Here is a 27,624-nt window from a genome sequence, read left to right on the forward strand (position 1 = left end):
TCACATGGTCACACTCCAGCAGGTGCTTCCTCTGCTCTCCCAGGTCGACTTCCTGACCACCATAGACCTCAAGGACGCCTATTTCCACATTCCCGTTCACAACGCAAACAGAAAGTTTCTCAGATTCGTAGTGGACGGTCACCACTACCAATTCAAAGTACTCCCCTTCGGAGTCACCACAGCGCCACGAGTGTTTACCAAGTGCCTAGCGGTAGTGGCAGCACACCTGAGAAGACAATACATCCATGTCTTCCCATACCTAGACGACTGGCTCATAAAAGCCAGCTCATACAACCAGTGTGTACAACACACTCACGCCACTATCCAACTACTTCACGACCTCTGCTTCACAGTAAACTATGCCAAGTCCCATCTGCATCCGTCCCACGTACAACAATACCTCGGTGCCACCATAGACCTCTCAAGAGCGTTAGCCTACCCCAGTCCCGCCAGGATAGCAAGCATACAAGCTCTTTGTGCCAAATTTCAACCACAACACTCTCTTCCAGCCCGAGTGTTTATGCAACTTATAGGGATGATGTCCTCTTGCATAGTCATAGTACCTCATGCAAGACTCCAGTTGCATCCTCTCCAAGAGTGCTTAGCACGCCAATGGAACCAGGCTCAGGGTCAATTATCAGATCTGGTGTTGGTAAAAGGTCGTGCCCATCGCGCTCTGCAGTGGTGGACCACCAAAAACCTTTCCAAAGGGCGAACGTTCCTAGAGCCGGTTCCTCAAATTGTTCTAACTGCGGGCGCATCGCTCTCCGGCTGGGGAGCTCACCTACTACATCACACCATGCAGGGCAGGTGGACACCTCAACAAAAGTTACTCCACATCAACCATCTGGAGTTACTGGCCATATTTCACGTCTCAGGCAAGGCTGTCTTAGTCCGCACAGACAACATAACAGCAGTGTACTACATCCAAAAACAGAGAGTCACACACACTCTGCAGCTCTCTCAGCTAGCATGGAGGTGGGCCATACCTCAAAACATTTTTCTCCTAGCCCAACATGTCCCAGGAGTCCAAAACACCATTGCAGATCTGTTGAGCCGTCAAACACAACAAATCCATGAGTGGGAACTTCATCCACAAGTTCTTCAACCATTCTTTCAAATGTGGGGGCAACCACAGATAGACCTCTTCGCCACCCAGGAACGCCAAATGCCCAAGCTTCGCCGCCAGATACCCACACCCATTGTCCAAAGGCAATGCAATATGGATGAACTGGTCAGGCAGATTTGCGTATGCTTTTCCGCCTCTCCCACTCATTCCATTAGTGGTGCGCAAACTACAGCAACATTCCCTAACTCTAATCCTAGTTGCTCCGACTTGGGCCAGACAACCGTGGTACACCACATTACTGGAACTCTCGGTAGTTCAGCACGAAAAGTTACACCTCTCTCCACGCCTCTTAAACCAGAACCATGGAGAGATCAGACACCTGGACCCAGCTCAGCTCAACCTTGCAATCTGGCTCCTGAAATCCTAGAATTTGGTTACCTTAATCTTCCCCCTGACTGTATATGTCATTAAAGAAGCTAGATGACCTACCACTAGAGCTTGCTACACAGCCAGGTGGAAACGTTTCGTGATTTATTCTCACAACAATAATGTCAATCCCTTGGATGTGTCTATCCAACACATCATAGGCTACTTACTACACCTATAAAGATGCAACCTAGCCTACACGTCTATTAGACTACACCTTGCTGCCATAGCAGCGTATCTACAAAACAGACAGCATCTATCACTCGTCAGAGTACCTGCCATAAAAGCCTTTATGGAAGACCTTAAAAGAATAATTCCCCCCCCCCCCCAGAGTGCCACCCTCACCGGTGTGGAACCTAAACATCGTTCTCACGAGACTAATGGGGCCTCCATTTGAACCTCTACATAAATGTGAGCTTCAATTTTTAACATGGAAAAAGGCTTTCCTTGTAGACATTACTTCCCTGAGAAGGGTCAGTGAGATACAAACACTCACCATTCAAGAACCTTTTCTGCAAATGCATCATAATAAGGTTGTTCTCCGCACTAACCCAAAATTCCTCCCTAAAGTCATTTCTCCCTTTCACCTCAATCAATCTGTGGAACTGCCCGTATTCTTCTCGCAGCCACAAACCATTGCAGAAAGAGCTCTACACACCCTAGACGTCAAAAGAGCTTTACTCTACTGCATCGAGAGAACACAACCATTTTGCAAAACCAAACAACTATTCGTGTCTTTCTCACCACCACACAAAGGCAACCCCATCTCCAAATCTGGGATAGCTAGGTGGATTGTTAAATGCATCCAGATTTGCTACCACAAAGCAAAACGAACGCTATCTGTTCCCCCTAAAGCCCGCTCTACACGCAAGATAGGGGCTTCCATGGCATTTTTAGGGAACATCCCCTTAGATGATATCTGCAAAGCAGCTTCATGGTCTACACCGCACACTTTCACTAAACACTATTGTGTAGATGTGCAAACTAAGCAATAGGCTAGTGTGGGCCAGGCTGTCCTCAAAACACTGTTTCAAACAAATGCAACAGATACTGGTGGTCGCCGCTAGGAGGGGGTACTGCTACACAATCTATGCACAGTGTGTAATCTGCAGCTCATATGCCTTGAACGGAATATGCTACTTACCAGTTTGCATCAGTTCTTGGCATGTAGAGCTGCAGATCTACACACGCCCACCCGCCTCCCCGGCTACCTTTATCTGTTCCAGTTTATCTTACTTAGATACAGCACACATGGGCATCTTCCTGTTTCTTTCAAAGCTCCATCATTTCCCCGCTGGCGAAAAACAATCTGAGGATGGAGCCGAAGCACATGCGCAATATGATCCAAAGGAGGAGTCACATACCTCGTGACTTCCAAAGACTTTCCAAGAGAAAAACAACTGCAAAATCTGAGCCCAACACCAGATGGTGATCTATGCACAGTGTGTAGATCTTCAGCTCTACATGCCAAGAACAGATGCATACTGGTAAGTAGCATATTCCTTATTTTAGATACTTTCTAGTGAAAAAGAAAGACTAGAACAAGTTCAGACCCGTACTAGACCTCAACATAGCCAATAAATGGATTTGGCGAGTAAAGTTTCGGATGTTGGCGTTGCATCAAATATATCCCCAATTGCACCAGGGAGATTGGCTTTGCTCCATCGAACTTCAGGATGCATATTTTCATATTCCGATCGCCAGAAAGCATCGAAAGTTCTTGAGGTTTGCGGTGGTGCAAGACCATCATCAGTACCAAGTTCTTCCATTTGGCCTAAAGTCAGCACCCCGAACATTCTCCAAGTGCACGGCAGTAGTAGCTGTCCACCTCAGGAAGCACTGAATTTTTGTCTACCCATACTTAGATGATTGGCTAATATATGTATTTATAATGCTTTTATGACGTATTGTCAAAATAAAGCTTTTTAAACTGATTGGCTAATAAAGGCATATACAGCTCAAGAAGCCCAATTCCATTACAATTGGACCTGTGATCTTCTTCAGCGGTTGAGACTTCACGTGAGCCTTAGCAAATCAGCACCTACCCTGGTTCATGCATTATTTGGGAGATTTCATCGACACTAAAGAGTGTGTCCTTCGGAGCAGAGAAGCTTATCAATCCTTCAGAAGTGTCTCTCATGAGTCTCTCATCCAACAGTGAGGTCAGTTTCCTCTCTACTCGGCTCAATGGCCTCCTGCATCTTCCTCACACCGAATGCCCGGCTCCAAATGCGGCCTCTCCAGGAATGTCTCGGACCAGTGGGACCAGCTCACGGATAACTGGGAAGACCAAATCAAACTATCCCATCATGCAAAGCACTCCCTGAAATGGTGGTGCTCCCCAGTCAACCTGCTTCGAGGAATGACATTTCATCAGCAGGTTCCTCCTCAAACAATAGTGACAAATGCATCACTTTTAGGATGGGGATACCACATGGATCGCCTACAAATTCAGGACAAGTGGTCACAGAAGGAGATGTCATATCTCATCAATCTCCTTGAGCTACACGCAGTCCATGTGGTGCTGGCAAGCAATACAACCACCATGTACTACCTCAGCAAGCAGGGAGGAACGAAGTTCAGGCCATTGTCACTCAAGGCCCAGACAATTTGGAATTGGCTCATAGTTAGAGGCCTAACGATCATAGCAACTCCCCTTCCCGGTGTCCAAAATACTCAGGCAGATGGTCTCAGCAGAATCCTGCAAGAAAATCACAAATGGGTCTTAAATGACAGCATTGTAAAAAACCTCATCAAGCTGTGGTGGACTCCAACCATTGACTTGTTTGCCACTGGAGAAAACAAAAAATGCTGAAGCTATGCCTTGAGGTACTTCCATCCAGTCACACTGGGAAATGACCTATGGAGCCACTGTTCTGGCAAATTTCTTTACGCCTTCCCACCGATTCCCCAGATCAATCCTCATGAAGCTGTCCCACTCAAGAGCCAAGAAGATCCCCATAGCTCCAGAGTGGCCACGTCAATAGTGGTTCAAAGACCTTCTTCACCGGTCACAGCGTACACATCTGAAGCTGCCATGCAAACCAGTCCTCTTAACGAAATTCGGAGGTCAGATGATACACCCAACCTCTCCTCTTTAAATTTGGCAGCATGACTCCTGAGCTAGTGCAGTACGGACATTTGAATCTGCCACAAGACTGCATGGAGATCCTCAAGAAGGCTAAGCTGCCTTCCACATGTTCTGCATATGCCTTCAAGTGGAAGAGATTTTGCATTTGGTGGTCCTCTAAGAATGTGGACCCTACAACTTGCCATGAAAATGTCATTCTTCCATACTTGCTACACTTGGCAAAGTCTGCTTTGCAATTCTCTTCCTTAAAGGTTCATTTGGCAGCCATTACTGCCTACTGAAAATGTCCTTCACAAACCTCTTTTTTTCAAACTTGCTATCATCAATGATTTTTTTGAAGGGTTGAAGGAGGTTTTCCTTCCCATTAGGCACCCTTCGCCTCCCTGGGAACTTAACATAGTCCTTTCGTAAACTATGCAGGATCCTTTCGAGCCCCTTCACAAAGCATCCCTGTAACATCTGTCTTGGAAAACAGCTTTCCTTGTAGCAATAGCATCAGCCCGCAGGGTTAGTGAGATCCAAGCATTATGTGCTCAAGAATCATACACAGTCTTTCACTTTCGGATGTAGTCATGAGGACTTATCCGAAATCTCTCCCTAAGGTTATTTTAGATTTCCATGTTAATCATACCATCTCGTTACCAGCCTTCTTTCAGAATCCCTCTCCCAGCTGAAAGTATACTTCATTCTCTGAATGTCAGAAGAGGAAGATGAAGAATTGGACCATTGTTGCCTGTTCCTATAGGCTGCATAATATTTTTCTCTCTTAAGTGACTGCAGGCCTTCCCGAACAAAGGCGAATATCCACACTTAAGAGAGATTGTGAAAAAGTGCTCCGGGATTCTCGCACGTGGGCGGGACTATTCAGTAATTAGGACTTCAATGGAGATTCCCCTACAAGAGAACTGGAGTTATAGATAAACTATTCCTTCCATAAAAAGCACATCAAAAACTAGTCCAGACTTTACGCTTTTGCCACACAGGGTACTCCGTGACGGTGTGGCTTATGTTGCGACCACCATTATTTGTAATGTGGGGACTATAATGCACTTGTCAATTGGCGAACAGAACACCTACCACGTTCTGATGGCAGATGAAGGAGCTGAGCAGGCCTTAACCAAGTCCACAACTTCCTCAAGTAAAGGAACAAAAATTGTACGTCTGCTTGCCCAGTGAAGTAGTGGCCCATTAATGGTAGGTATCCATGGTCACCCATTGAAAGGTTTACCTTACGACGCTCCACCTCAGCCATTTTTCCAGTCTTTCACTTTTGTATGGGACAACATAAAGCAAGTAGGAAAACATAGGGCTGGCAGAGATGAACAGTGGGGACAGTAAACACTACTCTCCTGCCTCTTTCCTTGCTTAGAGTAAACTCTACCACGACGACAAGGTTGAGTCTTTTTAGGAGTTCCAGGAAAGCGATCAGCAAAGTGTTAATCCTGCAACCTTGCCTTTTCCTCCTAAGCTTATGAAGTTAAGGCTGTCGCTTCTGTAGCAGTAAGACTTTCAATGACGGTCAACTAAAAGTCATGGAAAGACATGTCTTCCCATGGTGGTCTGGCGATAAACAACATACGCCTTGTATGTTGCCATCTGGATCAGGTGGGTAAACGGCTTCTTATACCAAATGCGAGTTTTACTATGTGCATTGCATGGCTGAAGAACCTGGTCATTCTTATCCACTCTGCCCTTGCACTTGTTGTATTCAAGTATAAAGGAGGGCTTGTGAACTTCGGCCATCTGACCCCAAACAGTGATGGGGAAAGTGCTCTCATCATGAATTGTGGTGAGCACGTGCACATCACTCCTATCGAAGAACTTGAAGGCGAGCAGTTTGTTGGAACACAACGCAGCGCTCTGAGTTTTTTGTAGCTTCTTACAGACAAGCTCCTTCTAGAATCCTTTGCGGCGACAAAGAACTGTACCACATGCCACAGTGCAAGCTTTGTACAACTCACTGCACATCTCTACTCCTGTATAGAAGTTGTCCACTTTAAGGTTATAATCTTTGTGAAGAAGTGGCTGGACAAGCTTCCATACAATCTTTCCTGTGATTCCTAGCATGGGACTGCAACCTACAGGGTTTAGAGTGGAGTCCTTCCCTATTTACACTCGCGGGCTGTACACTTAGCCAGAACGGGTTCTCACGCAACATGTACAACTGGATACCATAGTGAGCTCTTTTTTCTCACAATGTACTGTCCGAAAAACAGGCGCCCTTAGTACAGGATTAAGGACTCCTCAATCTCTATATTCCTTCCAGGAGTGTAAGTCTCTGGAAACATGGCTGACGAATGTTCCACCGCAGGCTGAATTTTGAACAGCCCGTCATGGTCTGGATGGTCTCATGACAATGCAGCAGAATTGTCATTGAAATGCAGCCTACGCCGCAATAGCAAAAAACGATCTCTGCCCATGTCCGGTGCAAAGATCTGGGTTACTCAAACGGTTCTAGTAGACAATCGCGAAACAGTTTCAGGACATCTGGTTTAAAAGGGGATATTCTGACTTTTTTTGCCCACTGGAGCGGGAGAGAACACTCACCTGCTCCTTCCTTCCTGCCGCTGCGGTGAGGAATCTGATGTCAGCGTGCCTCGAGGAGGCTGGTGCAGAAAAAAGGGCATCCCTTAAAGCCCTTCCCATTGTCGGCCAATGGCCAACACCTGCACTGAGCAGGGAGTGTGCCAAGGTGTTGATACCCATTTGGATGGCTGGCTTCATGGAGTCAGTTAGACAGACGAGAGGGTTCCATTTCAGCTTAAACTTATATTCCTTCCCACAACACATGCTGGAAAGAAAACAGAATTGTATGGTTTGAAGGATAAAGCCATGTTCCTTCCATAAGAATTGGGCCTGTTCCAACAACTCACCAGGCCTCTTTTCTTCTAGTTTCAATGTGTCATAGACCCCTAGCTACCGCTCACACTTGAAACCGCTACAGGAGGACTTGGAGGACTAGTGAAATGTGTGGTCGAGGAGTGGGAAAGGCAAATTGACAATTTCAAAGGCGACTATACAGTAGTTCTGAGGTGGCATGTCATTATGGGTGGTGGGGCTTCCTGTGCGTGTGGTGGGATCAACTAAAGGTCCGCCTGACACTCGCCATGTCTGGATCAGGTAGCGAAGCACCTCACCTGCTCTAATATGCAGGCACCTGGCAGCCTTAGCCAGGTGTTTCTGGCTGAAGATCTCACAACCTTGAGGGCATTGACATAGTCAGTCTAGCAAAACCCAACGATGATCCTACCCCCATGACGAGGGGATGCGTCAGTGATAGCCAGCCCTGGGCGCTTCAGGTTTAAGCTCTGATGTGTCTGTATCACAAAATTCAGGGCCTTGGTGGGGTCTCAAAGGGTGGAGAGGTCGTCACTGAGGAGGTGGGAAGGGATATATCCTCCCTATGTACAACTGGTTTAACAAATGGATATCCCTCCTGGAACCAAGAATGTTCCTAGTAACAAAGAAGAGAGAAGGGGAAGAAACAATCAATGACAAAGGAGGGGGGTGTTCTAAAGTGAAGAAAACCTGACCGTCTGCACCTCGCTGATTTAATAATCCCCCTTGGTTGAAGGGTGGGAAGGGAGGAAGACCCTTTTGTTATTATAGCCCTCACTCACTCTAATAGTGACGTGGTTCATCGTTGGGCTCACCCCAACTCCTAAAGTTCAGGGTGGGCTTGACCATATTTCAGGGAGCCCTTATGAAGATATTTTGTATTGGGGTGTAACGTTAAGATAAAATTCCTCTCCCGCTGCTAAAGTATCCTTTATTGATGAAGAGGGAAAGAAGGTTAAAAACTGATTATGGTAGGGTTGGAGGATATGATGGTCCAATGGTCCTATGACCCTAACTGAACACCAACATGTTTCAGCCCTGGCTACTGGCCTATTTAACGGCCCGGGCTTTCATCAGAGTAGGATGTGAAGAGGTCACTTACCCCAAAGACGTGAATGCAAAGTGGTCATGCAACTAACATGTATCGAACTAGTACATATATTAATATTCAAGGGACAAGCCTAATACCTGCCACTGTTCTTTTCGAGGAATTGCCTGAAAGAAAAAAAGGAAAAGAACATGCACATAAACAATTTGTGACTTGTGTGGTCAAGCCAGAAGCTGCTTGTCGCAAAGAAGCTTCGCTGTTGTTCCCCTGGGCAACATACCGTGAAAGTGACTGGTACCATGTGAGGAGCACTAGAGAGTGATTGTGTCCACGGAATTGTCCCTCAACCATATATTTTATGGGTAGAACATGCAGATGAGTTTTATTTAATTCGTGCCATACGCAATAAATTATGCTTCTCAGTGTCACACATACACGCATTGTGTTACCCGTTTTTTTAGATGTCTAAAGTGAAAAGTAAAAGTGTAAAAATGGCGGTGTGGTTTAGGCACTCATCCCGGATGTAACAGGGCGTCCGCTCCCAACGGGGGGCTTGGAGGGGGCGGTCCTGTAGTCGCACTCTGAGGAGTGAAGAAGGAGAAGCAGAGAAGACAAGCCGGCAGCGTATGTTAATGTAATCGATAGAGGAGGCTGCGGGAGGTAGTCTCCTTAAGTTAGTTGCTTGCCAGGCGTCTGACACTAAAAAGGGATTACCTCCTTGTTAGTCTTCCTTGCCACATGACTAACAAAGTGAGCTTCAGCTCCACACCAGAACCCTCCAAAGCAAAAAGTCAGCCTCCCATGCCTCCCATCCCTTCCCAATATGGCCGACCCATTACACCCTGACCTGTATAAGAGGGGGGCCGGCCCAACCCATCAGCCTGTTTTTTTTGTTCTGCGCAAGATTACTCTCCAGATGCGCGTTCAGGTAAGGGGTTCCTGCTGAAGCAGGTACATGGGTCCCTGGTTGGTGGTCCTGCTCTAGCGGACCTGTGGGATCTAGGACCCTCCCCTCTTCTTTCCCCCGGTATCCTACAGGGCCGGTTAGGCTCTGCCTTAGCGAGCCAAGGGTTTACAGGGGGGCGGCCGGGGTGGTCTGGGGCTATGCCTTGCGGCCCCTTCTACCACCCGTCCGTGTGAGACACTTGACATTGGCATACGGCTAGAGGAAACCGCGTTCGAGCCTCAGCATTCACCCCGTGCCGGACATGTACTTGTGTCTCCCCTGCCTCGTGTCGTGCTTGGTAGTTTTCCACTGGATACTCCCGTGAAAGCGCTCGGATTCATTCGGGTCGAGTTTGCGCTATAAGCTCAGACAATGGCCTTGGGTGTTGGGCAGGGGGTTCTGTGGCCTGTTCTGTAGTCCCTGGCCGTGCCCCCCGTTTTCCTGAGTTCTCCCGAAGCAGTGCTGTGTCCCGCATTGGCGCGCTCACTGCTGCGCTGTGTCCCGCGTTGGCGTTCCTCGCGGGCTGCAGTGGAGGCCCGGGGCCTTTGGCTGCGTCCGAACTCCTCGGAGCTCTAAGAGCTTACCTGTTTGCCGCCGGGTCGGGTGCAGTTCCCTGGCCTGGTGTTGGCTCCCTGTCCCATTGGATGCCGCAGTCTCACCCGTTCCTCGGGCCGTCGGCATGCGGCTGGTATTATGTCGTTTGGGGTGTCACCTGTCTTTTTAATACTTATGGTGGTGTTGGGATCTGGTCGTTGGCTGCACCTTGTTTTGTTTTTGTCCGGTGTCTTGCACTCACGCATGCGCTCTAAGCGGCAAGACTGTATCCCTGGTTTCATTCTAGCAGTGACTGTGTGCTTGTTATGTTGGGGGCTCTCGCTTCTACTACTTTCACGTTGCATACTAGAACGGTATCGCTGATGTTTTTTTTGAGTCCTGGTGGCCCAGTGTTGTAGTGATGGATCTACGGACTCTGGGTGTGTTGTGCATGTATATATATATTTTATTGGTCCTGAAGGATTTCGGACACACCGTTGCAGCAGTAGGTATGTTTGCCTAGCTGTTTTTGTTGGTTGGTGATAGTTACTTTCCTGCTTCAAATTGCATTATGTGACTGGACTAGTGCGCTATCGCTCTGTGGTCGGTCATGCATCGCTGGTGGCGCCGGCTCTCCCATGCCGTGCGTTCGAGTTCTGCCTGTGATCCACATTACGGATTTGTGCTTTGTGTGCGTGGGTCTTCCACATACGCATTGGTTGCGTGAATTCTTACGGTTTTATTACCTAGTGGTCGTATTTTAAGATTTTCGTAATTCTGGTGTTTTTTTGAAGCGGCATCATAGGGCCGTACGCGCTCTGACGTGCGCTGCAGGTTGCGGCTTTTTGGCCTTCCAAGTGTTGTCTCATTGTTTCTTTCTTCTTGGGTGGACATTGAGAAGCTGGGTCTGGTGGCTCAGTGGACTACGGCAGCCACTGCAGGGGCATGTGTTTGACCTCACGGTCATAGGTTCATATCCCGGCGGGTCTACTCGGGCTTTCATCCATCTGTGGTCGATAAAATGAGTACCATTTAGTTGGGTAACAATGGACATCTGTTATTCAGCGCCAAGACTCCTACGGGCAATCAAGGTTCCATCGGGTGGTGCTCCTCTCATATAAGCAGATTTTTCATGTCTTTCGTTACCACGAGCTATGGCTCAATGGTAAGCCAGGTGCCTGTGTGGGAAAAGTATCTCAATTGACTAGGGTTCGACTCCTGCTAATGCTGTCAGTGTCCTAGGATGGCGAATTTTCAAACTCTGCTTTAAAAGGTGTACGGGGGCTGTTGGCTTCTGCGTTTGTTAGGGGCAGGCTGCTGTTGGCGCCTGTCCTTTCCCATGGCTGCTTCTGTGGGTGCACAAACGGACTGGGATGTTGCCGTCTTTCTTTGTAGGTTTCTTTCACATTCCTCGAGTCCCTACTGGGGCATGGGACACTGTGTTTGGCGGAGGCGCAGTGTGTTTTTTTTCTGCCGTCCTCGTCTTCTGCTTATGTTGCGGCAGGAGTGTGGCTCTCCACTGTGCAGCTTGTTTTTGGCCTCCTTGGCCACGTGGCACAGGGTCCCCTTCATCCCGGAGGGTGCTTCTGTCTAACGGTATGACAGAGTATGTTTTTTCGGCATTTTGTGAGGCCCTGGTTGTGCCTTCCCTTGTCCGTGTGTCGCTGTGGCCTAGTGGTTGGGGCTTCTTGCTCCTCTAGGTTTTGTGTTAACTTCTTTTTCTAGTGTCCCCTTCACGAGGTTGTAGGGGATTCTGATTGTGAGGGGAGTCGTTCACCCATTGTTGACTGGATTACGTTCGGTTGATCTGGTGAGGTGGTTGGGTGTCCCCTTCCTTCCTCTCTGTGGCACCGTCTCCGGTATCTTTTTGCACAGAGGGGTGGCTTGCTGCCACAGTTTTGGGGCGCTGGGCCTTGGCATTTGGGTGTGTCCTCCTGCTTCCCGTACTTGGCTTCAAGGGCCCTATGACCATACTACCCTGGGAGCATCTGATCTCGTCTGTTCTGGGTAGTTAAACAGGGTCTGGAATGGTTGGCACCTTGAGGGGAGTCCTCCTGGGACTACCAGGTGCTGTAGGCTGAGTCTCCGGTGGGGCCCTTGTCTTGTGTGGGTTGTGGCTCCGCATCTTCGGACACTTCCTTTTTGGGCCAGTGGTCTTTCTGTTCTTGGGATCACGGTTCGATCCCCGGCGCAAGCGGCAGATTAGCTCAGCACCATGTGTCTCTGGGCAATAGCTTGCTTAATCTTCCCGACAGCCCCCAGCGCCTAGAGACCCTTACGGGTGATTGTTTGCGCTTTACCAATGTGGATTATTATTATTATTATCTTGTTGCTCTCCATGGCGGTTGCTCCCCTGCCTCGTGTTCAGGGGGTTTGCGGGGTTTGCCCCTGTTGTTTTTTTGGCGCGATGGTGCTGTCCTTCCCAGGGTCACTTTTATTCTGGTTTGTGTCCCCGGTGTTGGCTCTTCGGCCTTCTCGTCCGGGCTCCCGGCTTTGCGCTTTCCTGGGGTCCCTTTTCTTCCAAGGGTTCTGGGATGGTTTTGCCTGGCCAGGGCGGTTGTCCTTTTGGTGGTGCTCGCCTGGGTGCTTCTCCATTGGCGTCTGCTGCTGCGGATGGTGGACTTTGGGGCTGTTGCTCGGTGGTCCGTGTTTTGCCTCTGTGGGCATGGGTTTTTGTTCTGCCCCTGCTTCTTGCTTCCCCGTGGTGGTTTTTGTGTCCAGCGGTGCTTTTGGGTGTCTGAGGGGTGTTTGGGCTCCCGGTTCTACTCTACCAGGCGGGGCCCTGCGCTTCTGGTGTGGACTTTGTGTCGTTTTCTTCTTTCTCCCTGGTTTTGGGGTCCTGGGCCTGCTGGCTCGGGTGGCTTCCTGGGAGTGTTGACTTGGCTCGGGCTCGTTCGCCTAGCTCTTCTGTCCTTCTTGCCTTGGGTGTGTTTCTGCCTGTGGATGTTCCTCCCGGTACGCTCCTGGTCCTGTCGGGTCTTCTTTATTCGGCTGGGCCAGGTCTAGTTGTTGCCCGCCTGGGTGCTGGCTTCGGTTCCTTCTTGTGGGATGTTGCTGGGTTGCTTGGTCCCTGTGCAGGGTGGTCTCGTTTCTCCGTGCTGCGTTCCTCTCCCTGCCGGGCTCTCTGTGCTTTCTTTTGCCTGGTGGCCTCTGGTGCTTGTTCGCTTCCTTTCTGGTGGCTTGGCCTTGGGCCTGGTTCCTTCCGCTCTTTTGAGCTCTGTGGGCAGCCTTGTGGGCCTTTCCCTTTTCACTGTTGGACGGTTGGGTTCCCTTGGTGCCTGCCTGGGTCCTCTCCTTGGTGTTGCGCACCATTCCGGGGGGTCCTTTTTGCGACTGGGGTCCGAGTCCCACCTGTTTGTGTTCTGCCGGGTGGGGTTGTGGTGGCCCTTGTATTTTTTGGGCTTCCTTTGCACCCCTATCCATTCTTGCGGCTCCTGCCAGTCTGGTTCCGCTGTCCCGTTCCTCTGGTGGTTTTGGCTCTCCCGCTGTTGGTGGTCCACCGTGCCGTGTTGCTGTGTTTCTGTCGGACTGCGTCTCTTTTCTGCTATGGCTTTTTGTTTGGTCGCTGTGGTGGGGATGCCCTCAGTTCCTCTGTCTGGGCTTCTGCTCCACTCTCATTTTTGGCTGTCTGTTGGGCGGTCTTGGTGTAACTGGACCTGCTTGCTGTTCTGGGGCCTTTTTGCGGTTGCTTCTGGCTCCGTGCAGTCTGGTTCCGTACCTTCTCTGTCCTCCTTCGGCTTTTGGTTCAGGCGGATTTTCTGGCGTCTCTTCATGTCTCGAAGGTCCGGGTTTTCGGCCCTTCCAGTGTCTTTCTGTCCCGGGCAGGTTCTTCCTGCTCGTGGTTGCCTCTCTTGTGTGGTCCTTCCACTCTTCTGGTCTGTTGGGTTTGCCCTACTCTGTGGGCGTCCCTTTCTGATCCGTTGGTTTCTTGTGAGTTTCCATGAAGCCGCTTGTCTTTGGTATGTGCTCACTTTGTTAGTCATGTGGCGAGGAAGACTAACAAGGAGGTAATGCCCCGGTTACTTACCGGTAATCTTCATTACTCCGAGTATAGTCTTCCTTGCCACATGAGTTCCCATCCCTCCCTCCCTGTCTGGCTATCGGCTTCATGTTATGCTTGGTAGTTTCAGGCTGATGGGTTGGGCCGGCCCGCCTCTTATAGAGGTCAGGGTGTAATGGGTCGGCCATATTGGGAAGGGATGGGAGGCATGGGAGGCTGACTTTTTGCTTTAGAGGGTTCTGGTGTGGAGCTGAAGCTCACTTTGTTAGTCATGTGGCGAGGAAGACTTATGAGTAATGAAGATTACCGGTAAGTAACCGGGGCAACACCACCTACTGCGTCAAAGGTCTATCCCCGTAGGAGACCTACTGTGCTCTGCTCCCCTGCTTTTCTGCAGAGGGAATGGGGCGCCGTTGTTGAAATGCTTCACTCGCTAGCGCAAGTTGGTTGTGTGTGCCCTGCCTCCGCCATTCCCCTGGTTCGCCCTGTGATTGGATGGGCGGAGGGGGCTTGGCGCTGCGTAGGACACCACCTGATCAGGCGCTCGTAGTATACAGGAAGAGTAAATATTCTAGTTGCTCCCCTCGGGCTCCCCTCTTTGCCGGAGGGAACCGCGAGGGCTAACTGTCCGAGCAATAAATGTTTTGGGCAATTCAGGAGACAATGTTTTGAAGAGGCTGGTGTGTAAAAATCATAAGCATTATGATGATCATTAAAGGCCTCTATTAGCATGGTGTGGTAGAAGTCGATCTGTGTGGTGGAGAAAAAAAGTAAAGCTGCCCTATTTCCTTTGAAGGTTCTTCTTGTGTCACCAGACAAAGTTTAGCACCCGCATGGGTGGGGTAAGGTTGCCACATGGGAAGTAAGCTGTGGGGAGCTATTTAAGCACCTTTGAAGTGGCATGTAATGTTATGGCATGTCCTTTTGCGATCAACATCATTTCCTTGCGGGTGTAAATGTCAGAAGGAGCTCTCATTGCAGGAATGTATATGTAGATATATAAGTAAACCAGTCAAGCCCTGAAGTGCCCAGGGCTGATGATATATTAGTGACACCTCACATCACCTTTCCCGAACTTGTCACTGAGTGGGGTGGGATCACCCATCTCACGGACAACACCCCACTGCGTGACAAGTTAGGGAAGGTCCACCTCTCATTGGCTAATCTTCACAAGGTTAGCCAATGAGAGGAAGCGGCGGGATCTTCTGTTTTTTGCTTTCCGTCTCGAAGGCTTCATCTCCTCATGAGCAGTCATATGTCTACCTTCTAGCACCGTTTGTCCGGTCATCAGTCATCTCTCTCCCTCTCTCCTCCTCCCCTCTCTCTCTCTCCTCTCTCTCCTCTCTCTCCTCTCTCTCCTCTCTCTCCCTCTCTCTCTTTCTCTCCCTCTCTCTCTTTCTCTCCCTCTCTCTCTTTCTCTCCCTCTCTCTCTTTCTCTCCCTCTCTCTCTTTCTCTCCCTCTCTCTCTTTCTCTCCCTCTCTCTCTTTCTCTCCCTCTCTCTCTTTCTCTCTCTCTCTCTCTCTCTCTCCTCTCTCTCTCAAATATTGAAATGAGCATTGCTCTGAATTTGGGAAGTGGAGAGGAGCAGTGACATTTGATGGTGCACCCAGAGTCTCTTACAATTTACATTAAATGTACTTCAGAGAGCTTGTTTGTTACTGTTCCAGCCATAAACACTGTTTGAGGAGCTTAAGAAGGTATTCTCCGCCTCCCATCCCCTAATTGGTAGGTCTGTACTTTTCCCAAGTACAAAGCCCTACTGCAGCACCTCTCTGCAAAGGAACCTTCCTAGTGGCTGTTACTTCTGCATGTAGGATTAGTGAAATAGATTCGGTGCTTTAAGAAGCTGTTCACAGTGTGCCATATGGATGCGGTTCAATTGAGAAACCGCCCGGCTTTATTCGCAAAATGCATTTCATGTTTTCATACTGTCTGGGCTGAATTACTCCCTACATTTTCCCCAAATATATGCACACCAGTGTAAAAAAAAAAAAAGAAAATCCCTTATCAACTTAGATTTGAAAAGAGCTCTATGATATTCAAATAAGCACATTAATAGGTCTGATCAATTGCAAGCTGCTTTTTGCCAATTATGATCTCATCAGTAGGATGACTTTGACACCGAACGGTCCATTTCATTTTCGATTTTTTTTTTGTATCATACACTGTTAACAACAAACGGGTCCCTTTCAGGAAAGCTGAAGCTAATTCTAGCAGAGACAAATTGTGTATCCCCACCTTTCATATGAATGTCTATTATCGAATTGTGCAGCACTGTGCCCTAGAAATCCGTTCACACCTTTTCAAGACAATTGCCTAGATTTTGATTGTAGAACACGTTCCCTCCCTATGGACAAAGGAGGGCCTATTCCTCGCTTCTTGAATTCCACAAGAGGCTGACACCTGGCTCTCCAATTAACCCCCGGCACATGACCTACGCACCTGCTCCATTGCCTGGATACCCTTCGGGTGATAAGTTGCACTCTATAAATCCAAATAACAACATTCTCAAGTTGGTCAAGCCTCTTCAAAACCCTTTCGGTTACATGCATCATTATATGTTTGTTCTTTGGCTATTTTTTAAGTGTTTGTTTTAAATGTTTCTCGCTATTCTTTAGTGTTCTTGAGTATTAGTCAAAAAGTCCCATGATGGTCAAGAAAACGTCACTTGATTGTAATGCACCTTTCCATCATGGGACTTCTTGAACATACATCCTTCCTCTCTGAGAAACCTAGATAATGAAAATTCTTCAACCGTTCATATGTGTGATAATATACACATCTGCACCCTGCTACAAAATGACACTTTCCTTCTTTCACACTCCCTGTACCCCAGCAAGTTTGTCACATAATTCACTTAACTTTTCTTTCTCTGACTGTAAAGTGCGACGAGTTTCTAAACACCAATACCAACTGAATGTTTTTTTTTTTAAAGCAGCAGTTTGTCAGAAGACACAGCCTGACATTGAGCAAATGTGACAATATATATATATATATATATATATATATATATATATATATATATATATACAGAATTTAAGGATATCTTTATTTTTTGCTTGGACTTTTGCAACCCACCAATAATCTGCTTTACAACCCACTTGGGAAACACTGTGGTTCAGTATTCAATAGTCCAGTTTGCTGTTTACTGATAATTCCTATTATGAAGAACTAACATTTGGGGTGAAAAAACTTGTTTTTGCTGTTCTTTCTCTGTTCTTTCACATGAACTAATATCACTTTTTTAAAGCTGTTTAAGAAAATTGTTTTTGTGGTTCTAAAATTCATTATGCCTGTAGGCATACTGGGCATTGCAATATTCTTTCCGTTGAAACCCCCTTACATTATGATTACATTTTTCTAGTGTTTTCCTCATTGTCTTGAGTAGGATTACACAGCCTACTTCTGACTCCATGACCAAATAATCCAATAACTTCAGTTTTATTACAAACCTATCAGTAGCCAGGACAGTGTACCATTTAGATGCATTGTGGTGTACCTCACTCATGTAATCTAGACAAAAACCCCATACAAGAGTCCCACATCTCACAATAGGAGAATCTTTCACATTATCTTCTGCTGTTTAGAAGACAGTATGAAAACCTTAGATGACAGCACTTGTAAGTTTGTTCATACGAAAGATATGGAAATTAACAAAGTTGCCCCAAGTTATAGGACATTGTTATTGCTAAATATCAGCATCCTTGCCTCCTGGGCAGTGAGGTAATGGCAAAGTGGTTATCAAACCTCATTTGGTCTTATTTTGGAAAACTAGCAAATTTTTCAACATTTAAGTTCCATGTTGCAGCCTCAATACGCCAGTCTATCAAGTTCAGCTGGGGTCCTCACATTCAGGTTTTAGCTGTCTGTCTTTTGATAACTAATAAGAATCCAGCAGTAAGCCTCTGTTCTGTGTTTGGGTAGGACTTTCACAAAGTCTAGCAATAACAGGGCAGGCATGTCAGTAGTAACATCAGCTGTCTTGGCTATTGTTTCTGTAATTTCCTTCTAGTAGTTACCGATAACGTGACAACTTCCAGACAATTGAAAAAAAGCCAACCTGGGGCGGAAAACACATCTCTTGCATGCAGAGTTGGAATTGGGTTAAATCTGTGTACTATTTGAGGAGAATAATGAACTCAGCAAGATTTTAAATGTATTCATTTATGCTTTTAATTAATCAGTTTTGTTTGATTTCAAAAAAATCCCCATTGGACATCGGTAACGGTGTGTTCCATATTCTGCTGCCATTTACAGCAGGCTTGGGGATGTATTGATGTACAGTGTTACATGAACAACCATATAAGTTTGCTACCCACCCATTCACCGTTGTGGTAACCAAGTCAAGTTTTGTGGTTTTCTCAAGATCTTTTATTTTGGCATTTTGTTTGAAATCTATCCACGGTCTACTTTCTGCAAGAGTGTGGCTACGTGTTTTCTGTTAGGAAAATATTCAGTTTGTGTTCAAAATTTAGAGCCTCATTTCTATTGTTCCATTTTAGAGCGTGGTCGCCTTCTCACTTTTGGCTCTAATAAGTGTGGACAGCTGGGTGTTGGCAACTACAAGAAGCGCCTTGGTATAAACCTTTTAGGAGGACCCCTGGCTGGAAAGCAGGTCACTCATGTCTCATGTGGAGATGAGTTCACTATTGCTGCCACTTACGGTAAGTTGGTCGAAATTTAAGACTTTAAGATTTATGCACTTTCTATTGTTGTGGACCGGCGTTTGTCTGTCTTTGTACAATCTTCAAAACAGTAGGGCAACACTGGATCCTCCATTATATTAGTAAAAGACCCTACTTAGCACTACACTGATCAGACCCATTGGTACACATAATTGATATAAAGATACATACTGCATGACTCCAGCTAGTGAGAAAGACCTAAACTGTGCAGAAAGGTATTGGCAAGAGTGATTAAGACATACAATGACTGAAATGCAGTATACAAATCTTCATAACACACAAGCACTTGCACAAGTTTAGATACTATTACTATACAAATGTTTGTCAAAAATACCAAAAGGCAATATTTTCTTTTTTCCTTTTATAGTAAAAATTTCAAAATCCAGTAAAATATTAATAGTGGTTTTAAGAACACAAAGCAGCATAGTTTATGGAACCCATTTTAAGAGGAAACGATCAAAGGGAAACAGTTTGAAACAGTATTCCGTATCATATAGAAGACAAGCGCCTGGAATACTACCAACGAGCTCCACTGCTCCAGAAAGCAGCACAGTGACACTTGGGCCCCAAGTCCATGTTTCTATTCTCTGTGGATCTGGAAATAGGGGGGGGGCGGAGGGGGGGGAGGGGGGGTCTACCCTCATTTTAATTTTCCACAGAATTTCACACCCCAACCCATTTTTACTTTCATACACAACGGGACAACTCACTCCATCCTTTCACCTACAATAACTGTCAGAGCTAACAGACAGTGTCCCCTTGAACGGCTTAAGTACTTTTGCCTTGCTTGGACATTTGAAACATGAGGTTAACACATACATCTTAATGTAATGATAGGACAGCGCTACAGTGGAAATCATGTCACACCTTTGTAAACAGTCAGCTAGAAAATTTAACAAAGTAAGCCACAGAAAAATATATTAAGACTTGTCTATCTATTCTTACTCTCCCAGAAGAACTAAAAGAACTCTTAGCAACGCAAATTCATCTTTTCATGATATAACAAAGTTAACTTCACTCAGAAGTTTTTTCAACCTAGTTTGCTACTCCTTTTTGTCTTTCTTTCGCTGGCCATGGGTATATAGATTGTGTGCTACTTTATCCCCAGAGCATGACAATGTTACTGGAAGATTGTTCCGATTTACTTTCTCAGAGGATCAGTTCCCAGGCACTACTGCATCAATGTCCTTTCCTTTCCCAAGAAGAAATGCAAATCATATTCAGGTCTGTAATGGCTATTTGTTTAGAAACTGTTGAGCTAGCAATTCTGTTTACAAAAACCCGCATTAGGCCTTGCCGAATAAATGAAATATTTCCAGAGTATGATGGACTTATTCTGAATCCTCAGTGCAAATAATCTGTTATGATGGGTTCATATTATTTTGAGGCATTCAGCTTTTCCAGCTTGAACTCCATGCTGTTCAATTAATTCTCCATGCAATTACCATGCCCATGAGTTATATATTGCATCAAATGAGAGTCCGAGATCATTGTTAGTAGCATGTGTGGCTTTAGGTAAACACATTCTGCATGCTTCTGCGATGTAGTGTTGAGCACCGACATGTGTAATTTGTTTTTCTTTTAAGAAGTTTCAAGTGCAAGACCTGTGGTGACTCCTCTGTTGGTCCACGGTGCACCAGGGCAAAGACTCCACCTCAGATTGTTTTGTTTGGCCATTGGATACAGATGTTTAAGTGCCAGCTCTTGGACTGACAAATTATTTTCTGGATTCTTCAGGACCAGCCTTCGAACTTTCCAACCGAGTAACTTCAGAAACAAGTGCCTTCTTTTGACACATTGTCTTAGACTTTTTGATGTATTGTGACTGGACTCCCCCAGCAATGCCCAGCACTGATAAGATGTCTATGCTTTTCAGATCGTATTCTGGGACATGTCATATTTTCAGTTTTGCCCTAAGTGCAATGCCAAGTACTCTTGGTCGGACCAATCCAGCATATGCAATCTATGCCAGTTGACAAAATACAACAAAGCTGCCTTCAATGCCTGCTGACCCTTCCACTGCTAGAAGTCCTTCCGGCACCAAAGAGAGTCACAGGGCACATCTCAGAATGCAAAGCCAAGCCTGCCCAAGAACCCTGATGTCTTCAGGCCACAAAATGTGTTCAGGGGGGAAGAAGCAGGCCGGTTCTGCATTCCATCTACTCAGGGATGCGAGAGCCTAGAGGTCGTGTTCTCTGAAGCCTCTGATGTTGAGCAGGAGGAGGCTGACTGCCCAGCCCAGAATCACTTAGGACTGAAGACCTAGAGCTCCAATTCTAGTGCAGATGCAGCAAAGTCCGCCATCTCAACCTTTAGAGGGTCTCCAGACCAAGGCAGACCACCACTCCCGAAAGTCTGGCATAGAGTCTTGAGTCCAGCATAAAAAGGCACTCATCTTCTCGTCTGGCTCTGTCAGCGGACACTGCTCAACCCTGAGAGCATTCCTAGACGTCAAACAAGCCTCGACCTAAAGGTGCTGAACCACACCACCCTTCGATGGCCCCTCTGTAGCTAGGTGTCAAAGACTCCATTTCGGTGTTGAAGTCAAAATGCATGCTTAGACTGGCCTGGAGTCCTGCACAGACAGACCCCTCGATGCAAGGATCTGACTCCTGGGATCAGCCCAACTGCTGGTGTCAAAGATGCTCGACAGGAGACTGAAGAAGATATACATGCACCTATGCACAATGCAGAGAAGCCTCGTGCTCATGAGCACACACACCACACCTTTCCATAGTCCCCAAAAACAGGGATGTTAGCCTTTGAGGAGGAGACACCCATTGAGCCTCCTACACCTCTATGGACCAGAAGCGTTCAAGATAGTACAACACGCCCTCCACCGCCTCCCCCTGCTCCTAAGGGTTCCCCTTCACCACTGCCACCCCCAAGCACTCCTCCACATCTTCACTATCCACAGCCCTCTCCGGAGTCTCCTCACACAGTCAGATCCTGGTGATCAGTACCACTGTCAGGACCCGTAATTTGAGCCTTAAACGCCCAGGGAAGGGGACAACACATGGGAAAACTATAATGGAATAAAAACCCTTACTCTCCTGTCTGAATAAATTACCTCTTATCAGGTGGTGCTCCAGAGAGTCACTCACCTTCACAAGGTGAAGATGTATGTTGTCTAGGATGAGCATCATTTCTTCATAGGGACTTGTCAAAAGAATGAGAGATCAGTAATTTGTACTCCCATATCTGCTGCCCAATTACTACGTAGTGCTAGTAGGTCTCTCCCACAGCTCCCAAGAGTGAACGGTATAGGAGTGTAATCGCTCTGGTCCTGCCATTAATGATGTAAATTAATTGCAGACACTCATGCTTATGGTGTTCCTCTGCGCCTTTTTTCCACCACCTCCCTACCGTCCCCATTAATGTGCTGTGTACCAGATAGTGTCTCTACTGTAGATTATAATCCTCACAGAGTTCTTAGAAATCTGTGCTAGTACCTCCTGTAAACAACCTGCTCAGTATGGTAAGGCCTTTCTCAGCCCACTAATTTAGTCCCCTCCAGAGTACCTGATGTGACCAAGCTATTAGAGATGTTATGGGAATTTCTTTAGTAGAATGCAAATGTGCATGTGTTTTCTGTAATGTAGTTCCAGACATACTGCAATGTCCGAATTAGAATGCTACTATCCTCGACAAGTGATTTCCAAAAGTAGTTAAGCAACAGTTGCAACAGTAGAGCCCTAAGGGAGATGCCAGGGTTGTTCATGGCTACCCCTCCCAACTGGCTGCACGCCACCTGCATGCCCACTGCAGCTGAGCATCTAAGTAACATAGTTTGAAGTTAAAAGCTGCTGAGCCATCCCTTGTCTGTCGGAAGTCTCAGTTTTGATAATGCTATCCTGTGCCTTTCTGTACCCCAGAATAACATCACCAGCATTCAATCCATTTCACGTAACACTGATATAGAGATCTGTTTGGGAATAGTGACAAAGAAATATAGTAGTTTCTGCAGCATGATCATGTTTGACAGGGCTATACTCCCCAAACTAGAGATTGCCAGAGTGCTCCAGAAAAGAATAGGCTGCCTAAGAATAGTCAGCACTGCAATAACATTCTTCTCCAGCAGGCCATGCTTGGATCTATAGATCCAAACAGTTATTTTATCATGATAGGTTCCCACTTAATGACAGTTCCAAGTGGATGTGGCATATCCATTCCTTCTGGATCCCTCACAGAATATCCACATAATTTATCCCAGTTTACCCTCCGGCAAGAAAGTCTGCCAAACGTCTTCAGAGCCCCAACTGTGCCCTTTACACCCGACTTGCCTCCAAGCAGGTAAAGCACCATGCCATTCATGAAGAATGGTATGTATAATGAGCGACAAACGATTGGTATCCCCTGGTAACACAGGCACTGGCGAATATCTGCGAGCGGCTGTAATGCCAGAGCAAATACAGGGGAAAAGAGCATCGCTGTCTCCGGCCTCTGCTCACAATACAAGGCTCTGAAAATATTGGGCTCATTTTGACTCTAGCTAGAAGACTAGGGTATAGTAATTTGGTCCACCTCAAGAAGTCATGGCCCAGCCCCATGCCCTACATTCCTGCATACAAGAAATCACACTGAAGTTATTCAAATGACTTTTCAGTATCAATGGTGTTAACCAAGGCTGCTGAAAATCAGTCCAGGGCATGTCTAATACCTGTATTGGTCTCCTTGTATTGGTCAAGACATTGCGCCTACAGTTACACCCATTTTGATCAGGGTGAACGTCGCCTTACCCTAGGGAGCAGCCCATTCACTAAAGTTTTGCTTAGGGTGTTATACTCTTATAACTTTTGTTAGGAGCAAAACCATGACTGTGTCCCTCATAGTTTGCGGCAGGGATCCTATGGCCCTAGAGTAATTGAAGACCGTTGCCAGTTTAGGTCCTAGGACGCCCACATATGCCACATGGAATTCAATCGGTAATTCATCAATTTAGGGCACCTTCCTGTAGCCAATTCCTTTATGGCTACCTTCACCTTGTTCAGTTCTCTCAGCTGCCAAAACCGTTGTCTCCTTCTGTAAGATTTTAGGTAATGAGGCATGCATTACATAGTCATCAAACTCTTTTGCACAGTTGACATCCCTTGGGCTATAAAGGCTGTTGTAATAAGTTTTAAAGGCAGAATTTATCTCAGATTGGAAATATAGTGGCTGGCCCACCTCCATGTGGGTATTCAGGATCTGAGTAGCCTTTTGTTCTCAACTGACCGGCCAAGCCAGCAACCTACCTGCTTTGTCATGCTCGTCGTAGGCTTTCATGACATAGGCCCTGTAATCGCATTAATCTGTCCAATTGCGACTTCAGTTTTTCCCTTTCTAATGCAAGGTGCTCCCGGGATCCACCGCTCCCCTGCCACCTCCTTCTCTATGGCATTTAACAGTTGCTCTTGCTTAGTAATATCTTCATATAGCTTGATTTTCGGCAGAGGAATGGTTGATTACCTCCCCCGGGAATCCCTTAAAAACTATATTCTCCAGTAGGGTGACATTAAGCCTCCAGGTTGGTATACATTCTTTAGGGGGGGATCCCACTTCACCATCATAGGAAATGCACTGTTATAGGAGTAAGTCCTGGCTACGTATTCGACCCATATGACCTTTACCTTGCATCAGTGGGCAACGGAGGAATTTATCCGGCTGAACACGTAAATCATGTAAACATGAAAAATGAGAGTATGCCTTTCCCCTGAGGTTAAGGGTCCTCCAGCTGTCCGCCACGCCCGCTGTCCTCTATTATCAGAAGCTATGGCCATCCTACACGTCCCAGACATCGGAATGGGAGGGTGAGACCCATCCCTTTCAACATTCACGACACAATTAAAATCCCATCAATAACGTGAATTCCAGTGTCGCAGACAGATGAGGCGAAACTATTTCCAGAAACGCCAGTTGGTCTACATCCAGACCATAGATGTTGACCAGTGCAATATCCTTGCCCTCCAGCCTGCCCTTACCTTCTTTCCAGGTCGATTAAGTTTGCCAGGGACTGGAAAGTCATGCCAGCCTTGCCCAGATCAATGCCCCACGGCCAAATGCAGAGTAGATGGTGTAGTACATATGGCCCTGCCATCTTTTATAATGCTTGCCCCTCAGACTGTGTGAAGTGTCTCTTGGAGATATGGTATATGGGCTCCTTATCTCTTAATTTATGCTTGCACATTATAGCGCTTACTGGGAGTTGAGACTGCACATGTTCTAACTTGATAACTTAATTTGACCTAGAATCTGTGTTGTCAAAAGCATCAATCAAAAGTACATATACATTCCAGTGGGCATCACCACCCTAAACAACACATGCCATGCACCGTTGTCCATCTTTCTGCTCCAGTGAGAGCCTGCAACATTCAAAAACCCTTTAACAAAAGTAACACATTTAGATCTTCCCCCAACATTCCCCTTCCAGGACTATGGTGACAGGCACAGTGTTAAAACTAATGAAGAACAAAACTATCTGTTCGAGGCATATGAGCTGCAGATTGTACACTTAGCATAGATCGCCATCTGGTGTTGGGCCCGGATGTTTGCAGTTTGTTTTTCTTCTTGGACAGTCTTTGGAAGTCACGAGTTTGGTGACTCCTCCTTCGGTCCGTACTGCGCATGGGCTTCGGCTCCATCCTCAGATTGTTTTTTTCCGCCATCGGGCTCGGATGTGATACTTCGTGCTCCGGCTTCGAACTTCTACGGTTCCAGCCTCGACGGAAAATCCTCGTTTCTTCGAGTTTCTTCATCATCATCTTCATTTCTCGAAGCGGCACTTTCTCCATCCCGTACATCGGCACCGGCCTTCGGGCCCTCCTCGACTCCGTTCCCGGCCGATGGAAAGGACTCCGTTCAAAAAGTGCCCAAAATGTGGGTCTAAATTTCCCCACACCGACCTCCATCAGGTGTGTAATCTTTGCCTCTCTCCAGAACACGAGGCCAGAGACTGCCCCGCCTGCAAGTCTTTTCGATCGAAGAAAACCATCCGGGATCGAAAAGCTCGACGCACCATGGCGCACTCATCGTCTGCAGCTCCACCGGACATCTTCGGAGACTGCGCCGAAGCTTCGGGGCAAATACACACCCAGCAGGAGGAAGACGTCGTCAGCGCTTCCGAGGCCGACGACTCCGACGTGGAGGACATCACACCGGCGCAGCGGGTCGTGAGTACTGTGCCCCCTCCCACCCCCGCGCCCAAAACCAAAGAGACTCAGGTTACTCCCTCGCCTGCCGGCCTGGGCAAAACCAAGACCAAAGCTTCTATCACCCCACCTTCTGGCCCGGTGTCGAAGCCTCCAAAGTCTCACGGCAGCTCGGGATCGAGCCAGCCGACGCCCGGTGCCGAAAAACAGCATCCGGCACCGAAGAAAGTAATATCCAGCTCGACTCCGAAGCCACCGGTGCCGAAGCCTGGACTCTCGGTGCCGAACAAACACAAATCTGTCGGCACCGACGCTCCGGCGCCGAAAACTCCTTCGACGCCGAAAAAAACGGAGGCCCCAAAAAAGCATGGTGCACACAAACCATCGAAGCCCTCGGTTCCGAAATCACCGGTGCCGACGGACGATTCGGCACCATTGGCTCTGTTTACACCAGACCCTTTACAAAAGACTCTGTCCAAAGATCCAAAGACTGGGCTATTGACTTTAATTATCAAGAAAAGATGCCTTGATACTCCGGCTCCTCCTCCACCGCCCAAACGGAAGGACTCTGCTACTTCTCCCCTCAGAGTGCCCTCCCCACTACCGCCTCCCCTACCTCCTCCACCCCCTCCCCCTCCCAGGTCTCCGCCACCTTTACCTCATTACTCTCCGACCCCGTCCCCAGATCCGGATGACGGGGACCCGGACAATTACCCGGCGGACGCCCCAATGGATCCCACTCCACCGGGGACCCCAGACCCATGGGAGGATTACAATAACCCTGATGTACCCGATATACCTCAGGACGACCTATACCCATCCAGGCCGTCTCCTCCAGAGGACTCCTTAGGGTTCCATCATTTAGTGCAGAGAGCAGCACACTACCATGGGGTGGACATGCACACTGAACCAGTGGAAGACGACTTCTTACTGGATACATTTGACATACAGGACAAATCCACTTCTATTTTACCCATGCTTAAGGGGGTCACCAAGCATGCCGCAGAGGTGTTCAAAGACCCTGTCAGGGCCAGGGTACTAAACCCTAGAATAGAGAAAAAGTACAAGGCGGCACCCACAGACCCTGCATACATTAAGGGCCCTGCTCCCTTAGATTCCCTAGTTGTCTCTACAGCTAGAAAGCGGGCCAACTCCCAGTCCTCAGGAGAAGCCCCACCGCCAGACAAGGAATCCAAACTCCTAGACGCGTCTGGCAAGCGCACCGCCTCTCAAGCTGCAAACATGTGGCGCATTGCAAACACACAAGCGCTACTTGCGCGCTATGACAGAGCACACTACGACGAACTTGAGGCTCTTATGCAGCACCTTCCCGAGAAACACAAGCGTAGGGCTCATGAGCTAATACAGGAGGGTAAACTAATTACAAACACCTCCATTAAGTGTGCCCTCGATGCAGCCGACACTGCTTCTAGAGCCATAAATACCAGTGTCCTGCTTCGTCGCCATGCCTGGCTCAGGATCTCAGGGTTTAAGCCTGAAGTCCAGTCGTTCATACTCAATCACCCCTTTGACCAACAAACTCTCTTTGGGCCCAAGGTAGACGAAGCGTTGGAAAAGATGAAAAAGGACACAGACACAGCAAAGTCTATGGGGGCACTCCAAACACAAGCCTCTAAACGTTCCTTTCGACGCTCCTCCTTTCGTGGCACAGGCAGAGGCTTCTCCACCGATAGCACCTCTACCTCCTACAAATCCCCTCCTCAAAATACCTTTTCAAAGGGCAACCAAAGGGGTGGTTACAGAGGCAACAACAATAAGGGCAGGGGCAAAACTAACACCACCCGTTCTGCCACCCCGCCCACACAATGACTTCCCTCCGCTCCCCCCAGACCATTCCA

The 27,624-nt window shown here is 47.5% G+C and overlaps 1 protein-coding gene across 1 annotated transcript in view; it reads left to right on the forward strand.

Moving 5' to 3' along the window:
- Positions 1 to 27,624, forward strand: part of NEK9 (NIMA related kinase 9) — a 276,348-nt gene that overhangs the window by 174,672 nt on the left and 74,052 nt on the right. Inside the window, exon 16 of the mRNA XM_085626728.1 lies at positions 18,456 to 18,617. Within this exon, the coding sequence (XP_085482854.1) occupies positions 18,456 to 18,617 (162 nt within the window). The remainder of the gene's footprint in view (positions 1 to 18,455; positions 18,618 to 27,624) is intronic.

This window comes from Triturus cristatus, chromosome 9, assembly GCF_964204655.1.
Source record: "Triturus cristatus chromosome 9, aTriCri1.1, whole genome shotgun sequence".
NCBI classification, from domain to species: Eukaryota; Metazoa; Chordata; class Amphibia; order Caudata; family Salamandridae; genus Triturus; species Triturus cristatus.